An 18,906-nucleotide genomic window follows, 5' to 3' on the forward strand; every position below is an offset into this window, starting at 1 on the left:
AGTCAAAAAGGCAGGAAAACTTAAGTGTATCTAATGTTTTCTGACTCAAACTTCTTTCTCTTCAGTAGAAATTGCTGGATACCTAATTGCTTTTAATTGATAAGTTCTGCTAAATGGTAACAATTAGCTTAATAATTTGGTTATCACCCACATTCCTCATAGCAAACTGTTAAAAAAAAAAAACAAAGCTTGTGCTTGTAAACTTATTAAATATTGTTAGTACCATCAAAAAATAAAAATAAAAAAAATCATGAATTTCCAGAGCTGAATGCCCTTATTCAAAAAAATGCTTGTAACCCTGCTGTGAAGGTCTGTCCTTTCTGACCATGTAGGTCTGAGCAGACCTAACAGTCATCTTGTGCCTATTAAGGCATACTATTTTCTGTATTAATTTTGTTTTAACTTTAACAACTTTCAGAGTTATGGAATGTGTACAAAATATCATCATTCCTCAGACATCAGCAGGTGTTGTAAGTTAATTTAATATAAATGCTCCACAACAAGACTGCCAATAGACATATATAATTACATACCATTTCAAAGAGAGAGATTCCTAAACAGCTATTCTGCAGCTGGGAGTGGTTTTGAGGTGCAACCTTGAGACTGACTTGTATGTATGAAAATGGTTTTGAAGGCTGAATGACTGGCTGTTAGCAGGACAAGATGAAAAATGTTTTTGCCCTGCCAGCTGACCTGCAGATAGAGGCTGGTTTTCTGCAGAGAGGTGCTAGCAGGAAGGAGAAAGGATAATGCAATTCGTTGTTTTAATTTACATATTTATTCAAGTGCATCTTCCCAGTGACCTCCTAAAAGCAGAGCAGGGTCAGACAACAGCACTTCGGCTGACACTGATGTCTGCCAGGAAGTCAGGCTGGGTTGTTCAGGAATGGGAAGGCTGGGATCCTAACCACACAACAGAGGCAGTGGGGCTGTAGGAAAATAGGAACAACCATCTTTTTGTGATAGCACTGGGCAGCATTCCTGCCTTTAGCCAGTGGTGATAAATGAGACGTGCTGCTTCTTTGTGATTATTTAATGCTTCTAAGGACCTAGGTGTACTTTTGTACTCTTAAAAATTCAGGGGGAGTTGTTAATGCAGAAGATACTGTAATACAGAGCAGAAGCATTCAGTTGGTTTCACAGTCTTTAACAGCTTACTGGACCCAAGTGTCCTTACCTATTTCTGGATGGCTCATTTGCAGTCTGAGTTTTGCCATAAGGATGGCCATCTCTTTAATACAAACGTGTGATTTATTTATTTATTTGTTTGTTTGTTTATTTAACTCACTATGTTCTCAATTCAGTTCTCTCATTTGTATTAATAAGTAGATAGTGGAATTGCATCTTGCTAGCTGAATATTTGAAAAATAATCTGCTCTTATCCAAAAGCTAAAATATAAAATATTCTTGTGGCTTAGTTGGACCTAATTAAATTTCAATTTGAAAGATAGCACACAGTGGTTTACTTGCCCCATGACACTACAAAGCAATAACTACTAAGTACAAATTTGGGAAAACAATACAATACAAAGTGCTAGCTATATGGAATATGTTAAGAACTGAATTTCCCATCATCTTCTCTTTGGATTTCTTTTTAAAACAGTCCTTTTGTATACTTGGGGACTGTCAGCTTCTGCTGGAATGTAAGCAGGGTGAGCCTCTCAGAAGATGCACTCCACCTTGGAAATAGCAGCAAGTGCAGCGGAAAACAGGCTGGCAAAAGCAAGTGAGAAAACCTCACTGCAGTGTTTCCTTGAAGTTCTCTTCCTTTCTTCTCTTTTTTCCTTGTAAAATGTACTCCTTTTATAGAATCAGAATATTATTAACCTGTGCTTTAGAGAGATTTTCTGGTATCTTTTTAATAAATGAATTTAATGATGGAATAGATCTAGATAAGATATGAATATTTATGTTCAGCAGTTTCTTCCTGCGGGTAATGAGTTTTGATGAATTACTAATGCTTTAGGCTTTTAAATACTTCAGAACTGTCTTATTTTCAAAAGAGCATCTTACCATATAAATACGGTTTCTGTGTCGTCACTGCTGTCCTTGTAAACCACATTCCAGAAGTGGAAGGCAGGAGGATAATCCAGTGTCTCTCTCTTTCCCCCCACCTAGATTACCAGCGCCTGATGACAGTTGCAGAGGGGATCACGACACTGCTGTTCCCATTTCAGTGGCAGCACGTGTATGTTCCCATCCTTCCTGCCTCCCTCCTGCATTTTCTGGACGCTCCGGTTCCCTACCTGATGGGGCTGCAATCCAAGGAGGGAACCGACCGCTCCAAGCTGGAGCTGCCACAGGAGGTAGGTCTTTGCACTTGGGGTGCTGCTCAGAAGCACGTAACTGGTGTTTGTGTGAATCCCTGCTGGAAAATACCAGTCCCTGTGCTAGGAAGTGTCTCTGGTACTGTGAAGACTGTTTCCATAGAAGCTCCATTTTCCAACAGGAGAAAAATGGAGGGGAGAAATTCTCCACAGATCTTCATAGAATCATAGAATTTCCCAAGTTGGAAGGGACCCACAAAGACCACCGTGTCCAGATCCATATGGGACTACCCAAAATCAAGCCCTAAGTCTGACAGCAGCGTCCAAATGTTTCTTGAACTGCAGCAGCTTGAGGCCATGTGCACTGCCCCCACATGCCCACGGGGCAGCCTGTTCCATGCTCACCACCCTCTGGTGCAGAAACTTTTCCTAGTACCCAGCTACACCACTCCTGACACAGCTCCATGCTGTTCCCTTGTGTGCTTCTGAATTTAGCAGGTGCAGCTAATTATGACTTCTAAATTCTTTTATTTCTTTCTGTGACAAGTTTCTCTACTGTCCCTACATCACTCACTTCACCATGTTTTGTTATTCTTTGTTTGTGTCACAGTCCTATTGGCCCAGAGCTAAGGAGTATTTCATTTGGGATGAAAGTGGTTCTCAGGTGCAATAGCTAGAAGCAATGAAGTTTTCCTGTCAGCCTTTCAACAAACATTTCCTGTTTTGTACCCTCCTTGTCCCACCCACATGTGAACCCATGCATTCCAGAGTGGGTCAAGGTCTACTGCCAGACCAGTTTCCTGGCCTCAAGTAAACCAAAGTTGCAATAATGTGCCTGTGACCCACGTAGAAGCTCACTCCAGCAATGTCTTTTTGGAATAATATGTTCTTGTCTACCACTCTTTCCCCAGAGGAAAAAAAAAAAAAAAGAAGAGGTTGTCCTCTGACTGTCTGTGTTGAGGTCACTGGTGGTAGAGTGAAATGGAGATTTTCCTATGTGGAATTTGACCACAGTGTTCAAAACTGCTTCTTGTTTTAACTTGACCACTGATGACTCTCCACACTGCAAAATCTTTGGGATATTGCTAGCCTGCTCCATCTTCCAGATTGTGACTACTTTAGGGCCCATCTCTTGAGCAAGCTGTATCTTTTAACTTGGGTTTCTTCTTAAAATGAGTGAGAACACTAAGAGTAACATTTTGCATGGCTGCAACGTCTCACATCTTCAGCACTGCAGCACCCAACTTTGTGCAGGGACCTCTCCTGGAAGCAGGAACTTGCAGTGGGCACTCCTACTGAGCGGGCAGTGGGAGCATCAGCAAAGGAGTATGTGCAAGAGGGTGAGCTTATGTGCGGAAGTTGATGGATAAACAGAGAGCAAAGGTAATGTGGTTTTTACTTAAGGTTTATTTCAGGTGTTGGGTGGAGGTGACAGATTCTTGGTTTAGGTAGCACGTAACAATACAAATCAGATCTTACCTCTTCTATGCAGTGGCCCAGTTACATGAAATTCATACAACCTTGGAAATAAAGCTGGTATCTAGCTATGCTTTTTAGTAAAACCATGTTAATGTTACATAATTGCTGTATTAAGTTATTATTCATATGCTTTTAGTTAGCAGATTAAGCTGTCATTTTCCTTAAATTAAACTTTTAATGTGATAGGCTCGCAGTATCACCAGAATAACAAATTGAATATTTCCAGTGAGAGAACAGTAAGTGCGGGGCGTGAAGAAGCACCCTGTGACAATATTTAATAACTGAGTAAAAAAGAACAGTCCAGCATTTATGGAAATCATAGGTCCAGTAAATGTAGGAGAAGAATAGGAGATGTATTGATCGGGGAAATCTTGAATCTCAAATTCCTCTAGACAATTAAAAAATAATCCTTCAACATACAAGCCATGATGAAGCACTGTTTGCTTTAGCATTCCTTTATTCTTCAGGCCGGAGGCTGGCTTGTCAAGCTCTTGGTCTAAATATAAAACATTTGTATGTCAGAGATAAAAATTCTAACAACTGGCCATCGTGCTGTCTTAAGGTTACTAATCTCTGTGCATTAACTTTAATCATCAGATGTTTTTGAAGAGAGAAGTGACACCAGTTCCCCAAGGGTTTTCTGAATCAGTGTCTCATTTTTCGAATTTTGTAAATGATATGCAGAGCTGAAATTAAAAAGCCTTTGAAATGGAATATTGATGTAGATAAGAAGGCAGTCCCTGAGCTAAGGAACAGTAGCGACACATCCACAACTCTTTAATGGCTGTGCAGTTAAGTAAAGCAAATTGTTTTGTATGAAGGAATGCTTTTCTTTGTACAGTCCTAATTTTGTATGAAAAACTAAGCTGAGGGGACACTTACGCCAAATGAATCCTAATACCCCTTAAGTATTTATGCAAAGTGCTATGAATGTCAAACACGTCCCTGAAATATGCAAAACATTATAACCGGGTTTGCCGTGGAATATATTGCCCTGTGGAAAATTAACTTTTTCAGAAAAGGAGGAAAACAAATCCTTTCCATTCACAAAATCCGCAGGTTATCCTGCAGGGTTTTGTGGGAAGCCAGAGGAGCCGGGGCAGTGGCTGAGTCAGACTAACACAGACCTGTTCCTGCTGCCCCACCAGTGCCTGCAGCTGGGGTGAAACCCATCAGAGCTCAGTTCCCTGGGAATCTGAGTCGCTTTAACACTTTACTCAGCATGGTGCACTCAGTGAATTTCAGATGTAAGCCACAGTTCAGATCAGTTACAGATTTTCCTCCTGCTATTATTCCTAAGGGTGCACTTGCAATGTAATTAATTTTTATGTAGGGTTCTTCTCTCCCCGCCTGCTTGAATCTGCTCTGCTAAATTCATGTCTCCACTTAGCTTTAATCTTATGGGCTGAGATCCATCTCCATGCACAGAAAAGCTGTCTGAGAGCATTCTGTTTATAACTCAGGCTGAGCAGTTTCCAAGATTAAAAGCTAGAAGCAGAGGGATGGGGGGAGTGGGGAAATAGGGCCTGGTTCCACTTGAACAGGGTGTAGTCAAGCATGATCTTTATCATGATTTTTTCACTCAGAGGGTGGTGACACACTGGAACAGGTTGCCCAGGGAGGTTGTGGATGCCCCATCCCTGGAGGCATTCAAGGCCAGGCTGGATGTGGCTCTGGGCAGCCTGGTCTGGTGGTTGGTGACCCTGCACATAGCAGGGGGTTGAAACTAGGAGATCATTGTGGTCCTTTTCAACGCAGGCCATACTATGATCCTATGATTTTATGATCCCAAAGGATTTAAGGATTTGCATGGGACCCGCTTGTGTATCGTAACTACATCATCTTTCTCGGTTAAATCCTTGTTCTTCAGTAACTACAGAGGTTCCTACAGAGGCTCCTGATAAAAAGAACGCAGCCTCAGGATGTGGTGATTCACACAGCTCGTGGTTGCACAAGCTGAGAAGTGGTGCTGCGCATCCCAACTGCTGCTACACCCCTAGCTGTGCTGGGAAGGGATCTGGAGGCTTTGCAACAGGAAACTTAGGATCTGTGAATCCCAGGAGAATGAACCAAGGAGGCTTTACTCAAATATTAAATCACTGTCATCTACTTGGTCCTCAACTTTACTGAAGTCACTCTTAGTGATTTCAGACACACTATATCTCTCACAAATATGTGCTCTTATCCTTTTGTCCGGACACATTCTGGGGAAACAGGGCTACTTAGAGAAGCAAATTCAGTGCTGAATGTCTATTTTGTAACCCTGCTTCATATTTCAGGCAAACTTGTGCTTCGTGGATATCGATAACCATTTCATCGAGCTGCCAGAGGAATTCCCCCAGTTTCCCAACAAGCTGGAGTTTATCCAGGAAATCTCCGAGGTCCTCCTGCAGTTTGGGATCCCTCCGGAGGGCAACCTGCACTGCAGTGACAGTGCCACCAAACTCAAGAACCTGGTCCTTAGTGACCTGGTGAACGACAAAAAGAATGGGAACATCCCTGGCAATGCCCTCAACATGTATGAGCTGCTGAAAGGCAACGAAACCATCGCCCGCCTGCAAGCTCTCGCCAAGAGGACAGGCGTGACGATGGAGAAGATGACCATCACGGCTCCCCTTGCAGAAAAAGAGAAGGATATAAAGTTGCAATGTGAGGAAGTGGAGCTGAGGGACTACAAACTGAACGTGCAGCTCCGTGAGGTGTTTGCCAACCGCTTCACACAACTATTTGCAGACTATGAGGCATTTGTCATCCAGGCTGCCCCCGATCTGGAGTCATGGCTGACCAACAGGGAACAAATGCAGAACTTCGACAAAGTAAAGATTGCTCTGTCTTTATTTTGACACCTCAAAGTGTTTTTGGGAGGTGTGGGACAATAGCTATATTATGTATATGTAGCCTAGATACTCTTTAATCCTCCCTTCTTTGTCTGCCTCCTCGAGAGATTCATTTGCTTTGATTACCTGGTACCAGGCTGTCTGCCAAAGTAAATTGGTGTGGGTCCACTGAGCCACTCAGAGCTGTCCTGGTGGGTACCAGTGCCCTGCTGCTGCCTGGCTGATGGGGCTGTCCTGTGGGTTTTCTGAACAGCAGCAATGGAAAAGCGACTTTTTTTTTCCTTTTCCTTTGTTGATAGGAGAGGTACACACACAAGACAAATAGAAAATCCACTTTTCTATGTTTCTTGTTTCCTAATCTCACAGTAGGGCTTTTTTTTAACATGTAGTCTAGTTCTGCAGAAGGTTATCAAGTTATTATGTCAGTAGAGTACTGTTATGGCTCCACTATAGTGCATACACAAGAGTGAAAAAACAGGTGAGATCAGAAATGGGGAAATAAGTAGACTGTGGGTTAGCAAGAGGAATGAGAATTTTTTGCGAGCTTGCACAATTATTATTTCTGAATGATTTTTCAAAGTAGATAATGCTTTTAGCTATCAGCTTTTATAGATACAAGTCCTACTCTGAGGGGAATATCAGAGGGATAAATGGTGAGGAATAGACTAAATATTGATTTCAGTCAGCTTTTGACCATTAAAAAAAAAAAAAGAAAGAAAAGCTGCCATATCTTTTCTTGGTGTTGTTTGTTCTTAAGTGTTGAGCAGAGTGGCATTCAGAAGCAGGAGTTTGTTTATGCAGGCTCTATTAGTACTTGTACAATAAAGTGGGCTTTTAAGGTGAGAGCTTTCAAAACTCAGAGATTTAGGCACACGCTCAATTTTAATTGGAATTTCAAGAATAATTCCCCCATTTAATTTCACAAAAGAACATGAGCTAAATTGCATTGAGCACCTCTACATACACATGGCACCTCTGTGAGCAAGCAGGTACGTGCAGACCAGAGGCACACACAGGTTGCGTATGGCTCATACCTGTAGGCAGCAGCCATCAGACTTCTTTGAAAAAGCTGGCAGCACAGGTACTCCTTCAGCAGCTCTGTATTCCAATTACTTGAGCTGTCCCAAAGCTCCTTCTTCCTCACAGTAGTGACCAGAGGGGTGATGCATCAGACAAACACTTGTGTAGCTGGATTCCATCGTCTCTGAGGGGGTGTTTCTGTGGTGGGGAAGCCTTGCTCAAGCCTCCCTGATGGCTGCTGCACCAGTTCACTGTAGGATAGCTCAACATGTCAAGGCATGGCATGAGCGTGGCATTGATGCTCTGCTCTGTATTTCAGGCTTCCTTCCTCTCGGACCAACCTGAGCCTTACCTTCCATTCCTATCGCACTTCATTGAGACACAGATGTTTGCAACCTTCATAGACAACAAGATAATCTCCCAGTGGGAAGAGAAGGACCCTTTTCTGCGAGTTTTTGACTCTCGAATTGAGAAAATAAGGCTATATAATGTAAGGGCACCTGCACTGCGGACATCCAATTATCAGAAATGCAGCACTCTGAAGGAAGCAGGTATGTTCAGATGGCGAATAAAATATTCAAAAGTACAGTGTCAGCCACAAGGAGATACAGGTCCTCAGTCATCTGAGTGCTGAAGCTACCTGAGCAGCACTCCTCAGTGTCATTATTTCCTTAGGGAAAATCTTCTTCAGTGGGCTTTTACACACTAAAGACAGCAGAAGTCCCCATCTTTCCTTCAAGCCCCCTTGTGCATTTAATAATCCCAGCCAAGCCCCAGGAGGAAGCTCACTTCATCTCCTTCCAGGCAGCTTACGTCTGTCCATGGCAGGGCTTCCCTTTACTGCACAAGTGGGACCAGTGCCAGCCGCACCAAGCCTTGGCACTTGAGATGTTCACCTCATCTCCCCCTTTCCATAAAAAGGGCAATTTTTGGCTTAGGCCATTTGACTAGAGCAGCAGGGGGTGTTGGGGACATAATTGTACATGGCACATTTGGTGGCTCCTGCTGTAGATGTTCAGTGTTAACAAACAACATGCTGTGTGCTGCTATATTCGCAGGACACATTTTTCAAATTATACACAAGTTTTTTATTGTGTGAGTCTTTATTTAATTTCCTAGTAATGCAGAAAAATTGTACTCTACAATTCATTGGGACAGACATTAATGAACTGAGGCAAGAGCATTTCTTTTGGGTTTTTTTGTTCATTTTCTGATTTATTGGGAACATCTTGCCTGTTACAAATGTGACAGAAATAAATCCTATCTCTGATTAACCCTTTCTCTTTAAAAACAATTCTAATTTGCAGGTTGCCTGTCTATTCGGCGTCTAGTTTTGGTAGATATTGTGGCACCGGAGCCTCATTTTCTGTCTCTTGAAATGCAGCAAGCTGATAGTAATGCCAGCTTTATTTCATATTTACCACTCAGGCACACACGAGCTCAGCATCAGCACTCGTTTGTTTAACCCACTGTTTTTGAAACCCCCCCAAACCCTCTGTGTCTCACTACCCAGTCCTTATCTCCAAAATAAAACCATGCAGAGAGACTTTTCTTAGGAGGAGAAAAGCTCCTGAGTTTCTGATGATAATGTGTGTAAATCTTATGACAGTTTCTTCTCAGTCACAGTTGTATAAAATAGGAAATGAATTCTTTGTTGTTCTTGACAAATGGAAAATGGATTTAGCTTCCCCATCTTGCATTTATATTCACAGTCATGACATGCTGAAAGAATGGCTCTGCCCATTAATGGATGGGCTGAGAGAGCTGAATACTGAAGTTGTTAATTCACTGCTGATCTCCCCCACTCACCCCCTCTCCCCACTCTCTTAGAAGCTCATCTGACACAAGTGTTGAGAGGCTGATGGGCTCGATTTGCATTCTGCCAGAGAGCTGAGGTGAAACCCTCAGGCCACATCATGACCAAACTGCTGGCCTCAGAGGGGTTTCCATGGAGCCCTCTCTGCCCTTGTCATAGCTTCTGGCCTGTCCAAATGTTTGCTCACCTCCCTTGCCCTGCTCACCCCTCAGGCCTTGCTAACTGACCTGCTTTCTGCAGGGCCTGTCATCAGTGCTGGCACCTCCTCTCTCAGGAGAAGGATAGTTTCAGTGCCAGCCGTTTGTTAAATTCCGGTCTCGCCCCAGCATGTCTGTCTGAGGAAGCGTTCCTCTGGCCAAGTGAGGTGCCCAGCCCTCACAGGGAGCTGCTCTGGTCCCATCGGGCCCCAGCTGTCCACACGAAGAGGCAACGAGGTCAAACACCAAGCTACAGGGAAGCTTGCACTGCCCTTGTCAGCAAATAATACATCCCATTCCCCAGCTCCACCAGCTAATTTGTTTGTCTCAGCACCACTGGTGTGCAGTATGGAAACTAAAACCCAAATAACACAGTAATGCTTTTGTAAGCGACAGATTTCAGGGACTAAAATGAGTGTTTAACTTCTTAGAGACTTACTCGGGATAAGAGCATGACTGCTTCTGTTGTAGTAGCTTGGATAACATGATTGTTGACATATGGGTGTAACTTGCAGCCCAGTCCATTGAGCAGCGGCTGATGAAGATCGATCACACGGCCATCCACCCGCATTTACTTGATATGAAGATTGGCCAAGGGAAATACGAACAAGGATTTTTCCCAAAGTTGCAATCAGATGTCTTAGCAACAGGACCTACCAATAACAAGTAAGCACGCTTCTTATTTTCTGAATTTGAAAGCAGGTTTCTGTTCTGAAAGATACACATCAATTGACAGCAGTCCAAATTTTGGGTGCTTTCTCACTCAGTACTCTTTTCTGTTTTAGTAGTAAAGACCATGTCTTCTCATACATATTCTTAGTTCTATCGTTGTCATAATAAATTTATAATTGGTTTTCTATTTTGCACTGAATAGGATAATTTGGAAACCCAATAAATAATTCAGTTTCTGAAAGAAATTTTGACATGCTGAATGAAAGTAGTGTCCAATCTGTTCCTCTCTTTTCCTTTACCTCTTATTATATGCCCCAAAGATTTTTATAGCTCTTTCAGTTTCCAGACTGAAAAAATAACTCCGTGAGGATGGAGAGTATGAGGTTCTGAATCCAGTGAGGTTCTGTACTGTGCTTTGATCAGAAGGTAGGAGATACCTATAGCTGTAGAATCAATCATATCATTATGTACTTAATTTGACTAATGTAAAGTGAGAACCTGTAGCAACTAATGAACATGACTTTAATATAGATATAATGGAGAGTAAGTGCTTTAAGTTACTTTCTTTTCCTTCCTCCAAAACCCTACTTCAAAACTTGAATATTTGTGCATCAATGATTACTACTTACAAAATGACAAGCTCAGGCCCTCACTTCCAGTTTCGATGATACATCAAGATGGAGTACAGATAAATCTAAGAGCTCCTAAAGTTATGACTATTCAAATTTTGAAAGCTATCTCATTCCAGAAAACAGCATGCACACATGCTGCTCTAAGCTCCTCTGTGAGGTGCCCACTCAGTTCTATTTATGTACCTTTTGTGCCCCCCAGTGCTAGCTAATCCTATTTTAATAGCCTGTTATGCAAAAGACTTGCAAATGATAAATTAAGATATCCATGAGCACCAAATGTTTAAAGAATTGCAATTAGTTTCGAGTTAATACCCACAAAAATTAAAGGATTCTTTGTTTGTAACCTCATTGCAAACCAAGAAAGAAGTTCACAGGTAACCTTCTTTAGAGAACTCAAAGATATCTTCAGCTTCTGGGAAATGCTGTGTTTAGCAGTCTGTCTTTTATCCTTATGCTAAGTTTCAGTTTTAGAGTATCAGCGATAGCATGAGCATTCCCAGCCTCCTCAAAGTCGTTTATATGTTCAGGCTCTGTCACAGTATCTCACTGAATTCTCATTGAATAATCATTAAACTAAAAACAGCTTTCTTGCACTTTCTGAGATGCTTCTGTTAGATCTGTGCCTACTCTAAAATGGGAGTTTAACTCCTTGAGTGGTAATTTTGATGTAGGTAGCAGGTTCTGTTCTTCAAATTACAGCATGTTTCAGAATTTGTAAATACCAAAATCCCATTACTTACTGCAAAGTGATGTCAAAGTGACAAATGCTTGGAGTTCCTCCAGTCATATATTGCCAAAAAGCTTTGTAATTGGAAAATCTCAAGACCATCTGTTTATATCTTTCAGCTTCCTGGCATTTTATGTGAGCAGCTGAGAGGACTCTCTTTCTCTCTCATTTAAGACATGTAATTCTGCTGAATTTACACCCACGGATAAAATAGATAGCCTTTTCCTGCTTTCCGCAAATACAGCATAATTCTTTTGACCACAAAATCAATTGAACTGTAGCCTTCCATTAATTTGAATATCCCAGTGTGTGCTTCTTGGGGATATCTCATATTTGCACAGCACACAGGACTCAGCCTTTGAGTATGGGCCTGGGGGAAGAGAACATTCCAGCGGTATCCCCATGCACTTCAGTTATAGTTAACGTGTGTGCTCATGATGTTTTCTAGCTCTTCCCTTCCTGCATCCAGGCAGGGCGCTGAAGGTACCTCTGTTACTGTGCTGTTATATGTGTAATGTATTATATGTAAGTCAGGAATGTAATGCACAGAACAAACATTTTTAGTGCCTCTAGTTCTAGGCCCTGTACGTGATCCCAGACAACCCGCTGCTCGGACAGGCAGAAACTTTGTTTGGAAGAGGAAGTGTTTGGCTCTCACTTGTAGGCCATGGAAAGCAGGGCTTGGGGACAGAAGGAGGGCTGGCAGTCATGTTGGATCGCTTCCACCTAAATGCAGCTGGGAACAAATGTTGGTCACATTACCATGTAGAAGAGTTAAAATGCTGAGGTCTGTCATAAAATGAAGTCTAATAACGTTTCATCTGTCAGCCTGTGGCCATGCTCAGCAGTGTGATTTGCCCCACTTCTGTCATTGCCTCCTCTTCTGCCACGATGTCCTTTAGAAGATTGGACGGGGGGGTGGACTTGTGCTCCTGTAGCCCTAACCAGCATTACCTGCTTGCTCACTTGCAGGTTGGCAGGGCAGCTCCTGTTGCATGAGCTACCATTCTGGCCAGCTCATTCAGACGGCAGGTGCCTGCTTGGTGTCATTAGGGATGCTGGGTACCTCTTTCCCTGGCTGGTTAGGAAATGTTTTGCTCAGCTGAGTGGAAACCTCACTGACATTAACTCCATGCTCATTCTTACTGAAAAGATATGAAAAATTAGCAAAAAAAGGCCCAGCAACCCTCCGTATAATTGAAGAACAGTCTCCCAGAAATACTGTTTCTAACTATCTTTTTTTTATCAGAACTGATGGAACATGGAAAGACTTCGACTGCAGAACATGTAGATCTTAACTTTCATGAAAGGTGGTAACTATTATATCCAAATATTTGTTTCAATAAATATATTTTTCAAAAAAGAGCAGTTCATCCCAGCCAACAGCAATTAAGGAAACAAACAAACAACGAAAAAAACCCAGAAAACAGAACTCAGTCTGTTTTCACATCAGGTATCAATGTCCTGCTTAGGGGAACTAATTCTGCACCCATTGCCTTTGATACATCCCCCACTTCATGGGAAAACTTTCTAAATCTACTGGCAGCATCTGCAGCTTCCTTTGGGTTCAGCAACATCCTGTCCACGACGCTGTGGCCTCCTAAAGCAGCAACTTTTGCAGAACTCTTCCTAGAAAGCATCCTGGGAGGAAACAGGCTGCAATCATTTGGGGAGTTTGTCTGCTAGCCTAGAAAAGAGCAGCATTTCCAGTGCTATCCTTCCCTTTTTTGAACACCAGCACCACAATATTGCGATTTCTGTTTTCCCCTGTTCCTTCCCTGCATGCGTTTTCTGCCAGGCTTTTAAAATTGGAGCTGGTACTCCACTGGCTGATACATTTGCAACGATTCAGGAAAGGAATCTGAATGACAAAAAGGCAAGCGGAGTAAACACTTCATGGTTTTTGATTAGCTAATTGTTAAATTATGGTGTATATGCTTACAGTGCAGAATTAGAACAATGAAGCAAGCTGTGTTTTCAATCTAATTGATTACATTGTAACTTAATTTGTACTAAGAAGCTTGATAAATGAGATTAAATATTGCAGAGGAAAACACTGATTGCATGTCAAGCATGGGAGTATATTAGCATTCTGGCAATTTGTAGCAAATGCACACAGAGAGCAACTGAAATGATTTTTTCCTGAACTTCTTATTTTTTCTTTCCTTTTTTTTTTTTGCTTCATTACAGTATTACAAAATGTCTTAAATTATCTTTTTTTTTTGGCCTTCCTCTTTATTTTAGCTCATTTTTTCCGACTTCTTTATCTATGCCCTGTGCATTTTGCCTTTCTTGGCCACATCCCTCTTCTGAGTCCTTTCCCTTTGTTCTCTGGCATCCTATGAACTTAGTGCTTTTATCTATCCTCTGTGTCCCTTGTTACCTGCAGCAACCCTCAAAAGATGACGCAACACAAGTCTTTAAGCAGAAATCCCTTTGGAGTTGGCCTCCTAACCTCAGGAGTTACATGTGTGATATGTTATCCATAACGTAGATTTCAGAATATATGATTGCTTTCTCCAAGTTTTTGTCCCTGTGCCGTGTTTTGCTGAACTCCTGGCTGTGTCAGTATTTATCTGTAAAAGCCACGTACCACACAATCACAGAATTGGAAGGTTGGAAGGGACCTCAAGGATCATGAAGTTCCAAACCCCCTACCACAGGCAGAGCCACCAACCTCCCCATTTAATACTAGACCAGGCTGCCCAAGGCCCCATCCAACCTGGCCTTGAACACGTCCAGGGACGGGGCATCCACAACCTCTCTGGGCAGCCTGTTCCAGCACCTCACCACTCTCTTGGTAAAGAACTTCCCCCTGACATCCAACCTAAATCTTCCCTCCCTCAACGTAAAACCATTTCCCCTTGTCCTGCTCTTACCTACCCTTTCAAAGAGTTGACTCCTCTCCTATCTGTAGGCTCCCAATAAGTACTGAAAGGTTGCAATGAGGTCACCCCACAGCCTTCTCTCCTCCTGGCTGAACAAGCCCAGTTTCCTCAGCCTGCCTTTGTAGGGGAGGTGCTCCAGCCCTATGATCATTTTGTGGCTCTCCTCTGGACCCTCTCCAACAGCCCCATGTCTTTCTTTATTGGGGGCCCCAGACCTGAACACAGTACTCCAGATGGGCCTCACAAGGGCAGAGTAGAGAGGGACGATGACCTCCCTGTCCCTGCTGGCCACCTCTCTTCTGATAGGTCCATCACTGAGGTTCAGGCGATAGTGTGACTCATATGGGTGCAGCCCTGTATCTTCCATCACCATTCAACTTTGCTGAATATCTATATGATGGTAGAATTCATTCAGGTTTTAACTAAGTTATTTTTTGTATGACAAATAATCTGTGTGTCTTGCAGTGAGTGTTCTGTATCGTGCATGCTTTTTCTACCTCCCTACATGTTGGCTGTTGTTTTAAGTCTGGGAGTCATTAATGAAGCTTTTATTTTTCTTAAGTCAAGCCAGACAATTGCATTTTCAAATGGCAGAGAGTAGCATCTCTGCAGTGCATCTCAATGAGTAAGACATGAGTCAGCACCGAGCCATCCACACATAACACTGATGTTATTTAAAGCTGGCGAGTAGTAGCTCAACTTTTAAGTTTGAAAATCTGTAACAAGTGGCTACTATACATTAGGTAACCTAATGGAGCAAACCACCAACAGGTGCAATGGAAATGCTAACTGCTTGTGTTGAAATACATTCATTTTTTAGAACAAAATGTGAATGGCTTTGACAATCTGTGCTTAAAAACAGTTTTTGAGATAGGAATTCCGTGCTGTGGGAACTTAGAACTGTATGGGTCCTCTTTCTGCATGCTGATTCTTGGCTCAACCTGCATGAGACAGTAAAAGAACAATTAACTTATTTCAGTTAATGTATCATTTTATGATAACTATGCAGACTTAAAGTTTACAGGGAAATATATGTGCCAAACCCTGTACCTCTCATCTTTTTACTGTGCCTCTTTCTTACTCCCTGCTGGGCAGTGCTGCTGTCTCAAGTTTGCAACCAGCGCCCACTTTGGGCAGTGGCTGATCAGGTCTGTGGGTGACCCTGGCTGATTGTTCCCACTGTTGCTTGCAGAGGATGGTGGTGTGGGTGCCACCCTTCACAATCACTTCTCACACAATGTGCCCAGGCAGCCTTTAGAATGAGGGGGGTAGCAGGAGATGGAGAGATGAACGCATGGTTGCAGCTCAGCACATCCAGGCTGCTGTTTTGCTAGACTGGTTTCTGACAGTTCCACTTTGATGCTGACTGTATTTCCATTTATTACAGAAATCAAGCATCACAGGTTAAGTGGTGTGTTTTACAAGTGCCATCTTTACAGATCCTCCACCCCCTGCAAATCTGCTCCTATGCTTGTTGGGTCTAATTTGGCATCAAACAGTACTGATTTCACTGTTGACCTTACAGCCTTCATATTGAAGACACTTCATGTTGAAGAGCCTTTTGTTTTATTTCTCTGTATTAAACAGCACGCAGTCTTCCCACGTCCCTCTTCTGAAACAGCACTCCTTTTTCACAGTCCCTGAAGGTGAAGCATGTTTATCTTTGGATATGGGCATCAGGAGATAAGGACAGACTGCAGAAAGAGCTTTCTCTCCCTGCTCCATGTAGACAGCATGCACCACAGCACCTGAGCTGGTGCTTGGAGCAACACCTCTGCTGCAGGGAATAACTGAAATACCTCAAATGGGATTTCAGCAGCCCTAGAGGAGATGGTGACGGCTTCCTTTCAGAAATACTTGGAGTGGCTGAAGGGTGAGGAGGAGTAATTTAAAATGTGATCTGTGCTGATGAGGGGCAGAGTGAGTGGTTCTGTTGATATTTAAGCATTATTTCTGGAAAATGCTGTGTGGCCCAGTAAAGAAAAGGCTTTAAAAGATTTAGCTGCTTAATGCTGCTTATCTGCTGTTAGATCTTCGCCAAATCTCCCAGAGAGATTCAGAGCAGCATCCCAGTGCACAGACCTTACTCAGTACCCAGTAGCTTCCCTTCCCTCACCTGGTGCTTGGGGACACGGGGATATGCAGCTCGCCGTACGTGTCATTGCCCCACCTAATGAGTAGCCATCACTTCTTCATAAAGGCCTAATGATCTTTCCACTTGTATGCTGAAAATGTTCAAACAGTTCTGACTAATAATCTGGAGAATGCTCTGTGCGCTCTCCCAGCCAGCAGGAATTAACTGAAAATGCTTTAATGATGGTGTATTACTTGTAATTATTCTGTAGCTTTTATTCTGCCTTCACCTTCAGTGAGACGTGTTCTCTCAAAGGACGCTCACAGCAGTTCTTAAATCTTTCACTAACGGCAGGAAAGCTGTTGGAAAGGGATCAAATCAGAGTGCATAATATGAATCAGAGCAGAAAAATGTGATAATAGATAATATATGATTTATAACATAAATTTCAATTATTGACATTCTATTATCTGAAATGTAAGCATGATATTAATAACATTAAATGGAAGGAGTCTAGAGCCAGGTAAACAAAGTCAATTCTGCATCTGCTATCCTCTGTTTCTAGGTTTAGAGTTTTTGTTATATTTCATCTTACTGAGATGAACAAAAACCAGTTTTCTTCCACTCTCAGTCATCTAATAAGGTGTTGGTTGTTGCTTTTGAAAAAAAAAAAAAGTGATGATTAATTAAAGTTGTAGGCTGCATATTTTTAAGATTTCTGAGGAGGTGAAAAGACACTTATGTCAGTAATGCATTCCTCTGAGAAGGTATAAATGTCTCCTGTTCAGACACCTATTTAGTTACCAGAGACTTGAGGCTACAGGGCTCTAAAAATAAATTCCTTGTCATATGGGTTGGTGAAGTGCTGAACCATAACTACGTGCAGACCCAGATGTTTATTTCTTACTCTGTACTTGTTTCCTTGTTGGTATTTGGAAGGTGGGAAGACACTTTATTTCTGACCATAAAAATGTTAGTTCCTATGTATTTTATTTTTTAAGCTTTTTTGACCCAGTCTGCCAAAATGTGGTCTTCGATTGCCTCACTAGAGCAATTGGTGGGGATAGTTAAGCATATGCCTTGTTGTTTGGAAGCAGCAGGGCTCAGATGACCAGGGGTCAAGCCTGGACTTCCCATGGACCAGGCTGCTCTGCTGTGCCTCCAGGGCCTTGTCAGCCATGTCGCAACTCAAGACCAACTTCAGGCAAGGGCTTCCTCCTCCAGGTTTACACCCACATATCTGTTGCCAGACAGAAGCCTTGCCTGGGTAGCTCAGGTCTCAGATCCTACTTGCATATACTCTTATTTGGGATGCACATGGAAATGAGTGGATTTGGGGTCTAGTGACTCCTTTTCCTACAGATATCCACCTGTGTGGAGAGGCTCCATGGGTACATGCTGTTTTTCTCTCTGGAACTTCTGAGTGCAGGGCAGAGGCAGAGGGTCTTTGTGCGGAGACTGAAGGGCTCAAAGACTGTTATTATTTTCACCATATTTGAAATATATTTTATTTTAATAAGTGCAACTCCAGTCATTATTCTGAAGATGTAGCATTTGTGTGCTTATTTTTAATGCTTGATAGGTTATATCATGTTATTTTGGTTTTCATCTATAAATAATGTATTAACTTATTTATTTTTTGCACTAGTTGAATATTTTTGTTTCAAGGATTTGACAGAATGCTATGATATTTTTAGAAACCCAGCAATCGCTTGAGATTGTAAATTCATTGGCACAGTGTTATCTTGGTTTTTGTTACATTGTCTGGCATAAGGAAGCTTGGACATTTGGGAATTCTAAGGTTGCTCAGTTTATAACCTGGTTACCAAGTACCTGCTTTAAACAACAGCTTAAGATGAGGGAAAAAAAATTGAATTGGACATAAACTAAGACATAGCAAAAATAGAATTTTTGTGCACTATTTAGAAATCTCATGAAAAAAAAAAAAAAACAGGCACGGTGAAGGCAGCAACATGATTAATCCCTGGAATGTCAGTTCTCTTTAAATCCTTTAGACATAGGTGCTCCCAGTATCATAGTGGAGTCACAGAGTCATAGAATCACTAAGGTTGGAAAAGACCTCTAAGCTCATTTAGTCCAACCATCAGCCCATCCCCACCGTGCCCACTGACCACGTCCCTCAGTGCCACAACCACACGGTTACTGAACACCTCTAGGAATGGTGACTTCACCACCTCCATGGGCAGCCTGTGCCACTTCAGCACCACTCTTTCTGACAAGTTTTTCCTAATACTCAACCTGAACCTTCCTTGGTGCAACTTGAGGCTATTCCCTCT

General features: G+C 42.3%; 1 protein-coding gene across 5 annotated transcripts in view; it reads left to right on the forward strand.

Annotated features, from left to right (window-relative positions):
• Positions 1-18,906, forward strand: part of DENND5B (DENN domain containing 5B) — a 110,604-nt gene that overhangs the window by 65,877 nt on the left and 25,821 nt on the right. For 3 of the 5 annotated variants that reach the window (XM_085229441.1, XM_085229453.1, XM_085229443.1), the window contains 5 exons: positions 2,119-2,306; positions 6,026-6,562; positions 7,923-8,154; positions 8,911-8,997; positions 10,132-10,282. In XM_085229441.1, the coding sequence (XP_085085567.1) occupies positions 2,119-2,306; positions 6,026-6,562; positions 7,923-8,154; positions 8,911-8,997; positions 10,132-10,282 (1,195 nt within the window). The remainder of the gene's footprint in view (positions 1-2,118; positions 2,307-6,025; positions 6,563-7,922; positions 8,155-8,910; positions 8,998-10,131; positions 10,283-18,906) is intronic. The other 2 variants (XM_085229458.1, XM_085229467.1) reach the window with 1 other exon arrangement.

The sequence above is a fragment of the Meleagris gallopavo genome, chromosome 1 (genome assembly GCF_905368555.1).
Source record: "Meleagris gallopavo chromosome 1, MGAL_WU_HG_1.1, whole genome shotgun sequence".
NCBI lineage: Eukaryota > Metazoa > Chordata > Aves > Galliformes > Phasianidae > Meleagris > Meleagris gallopavo.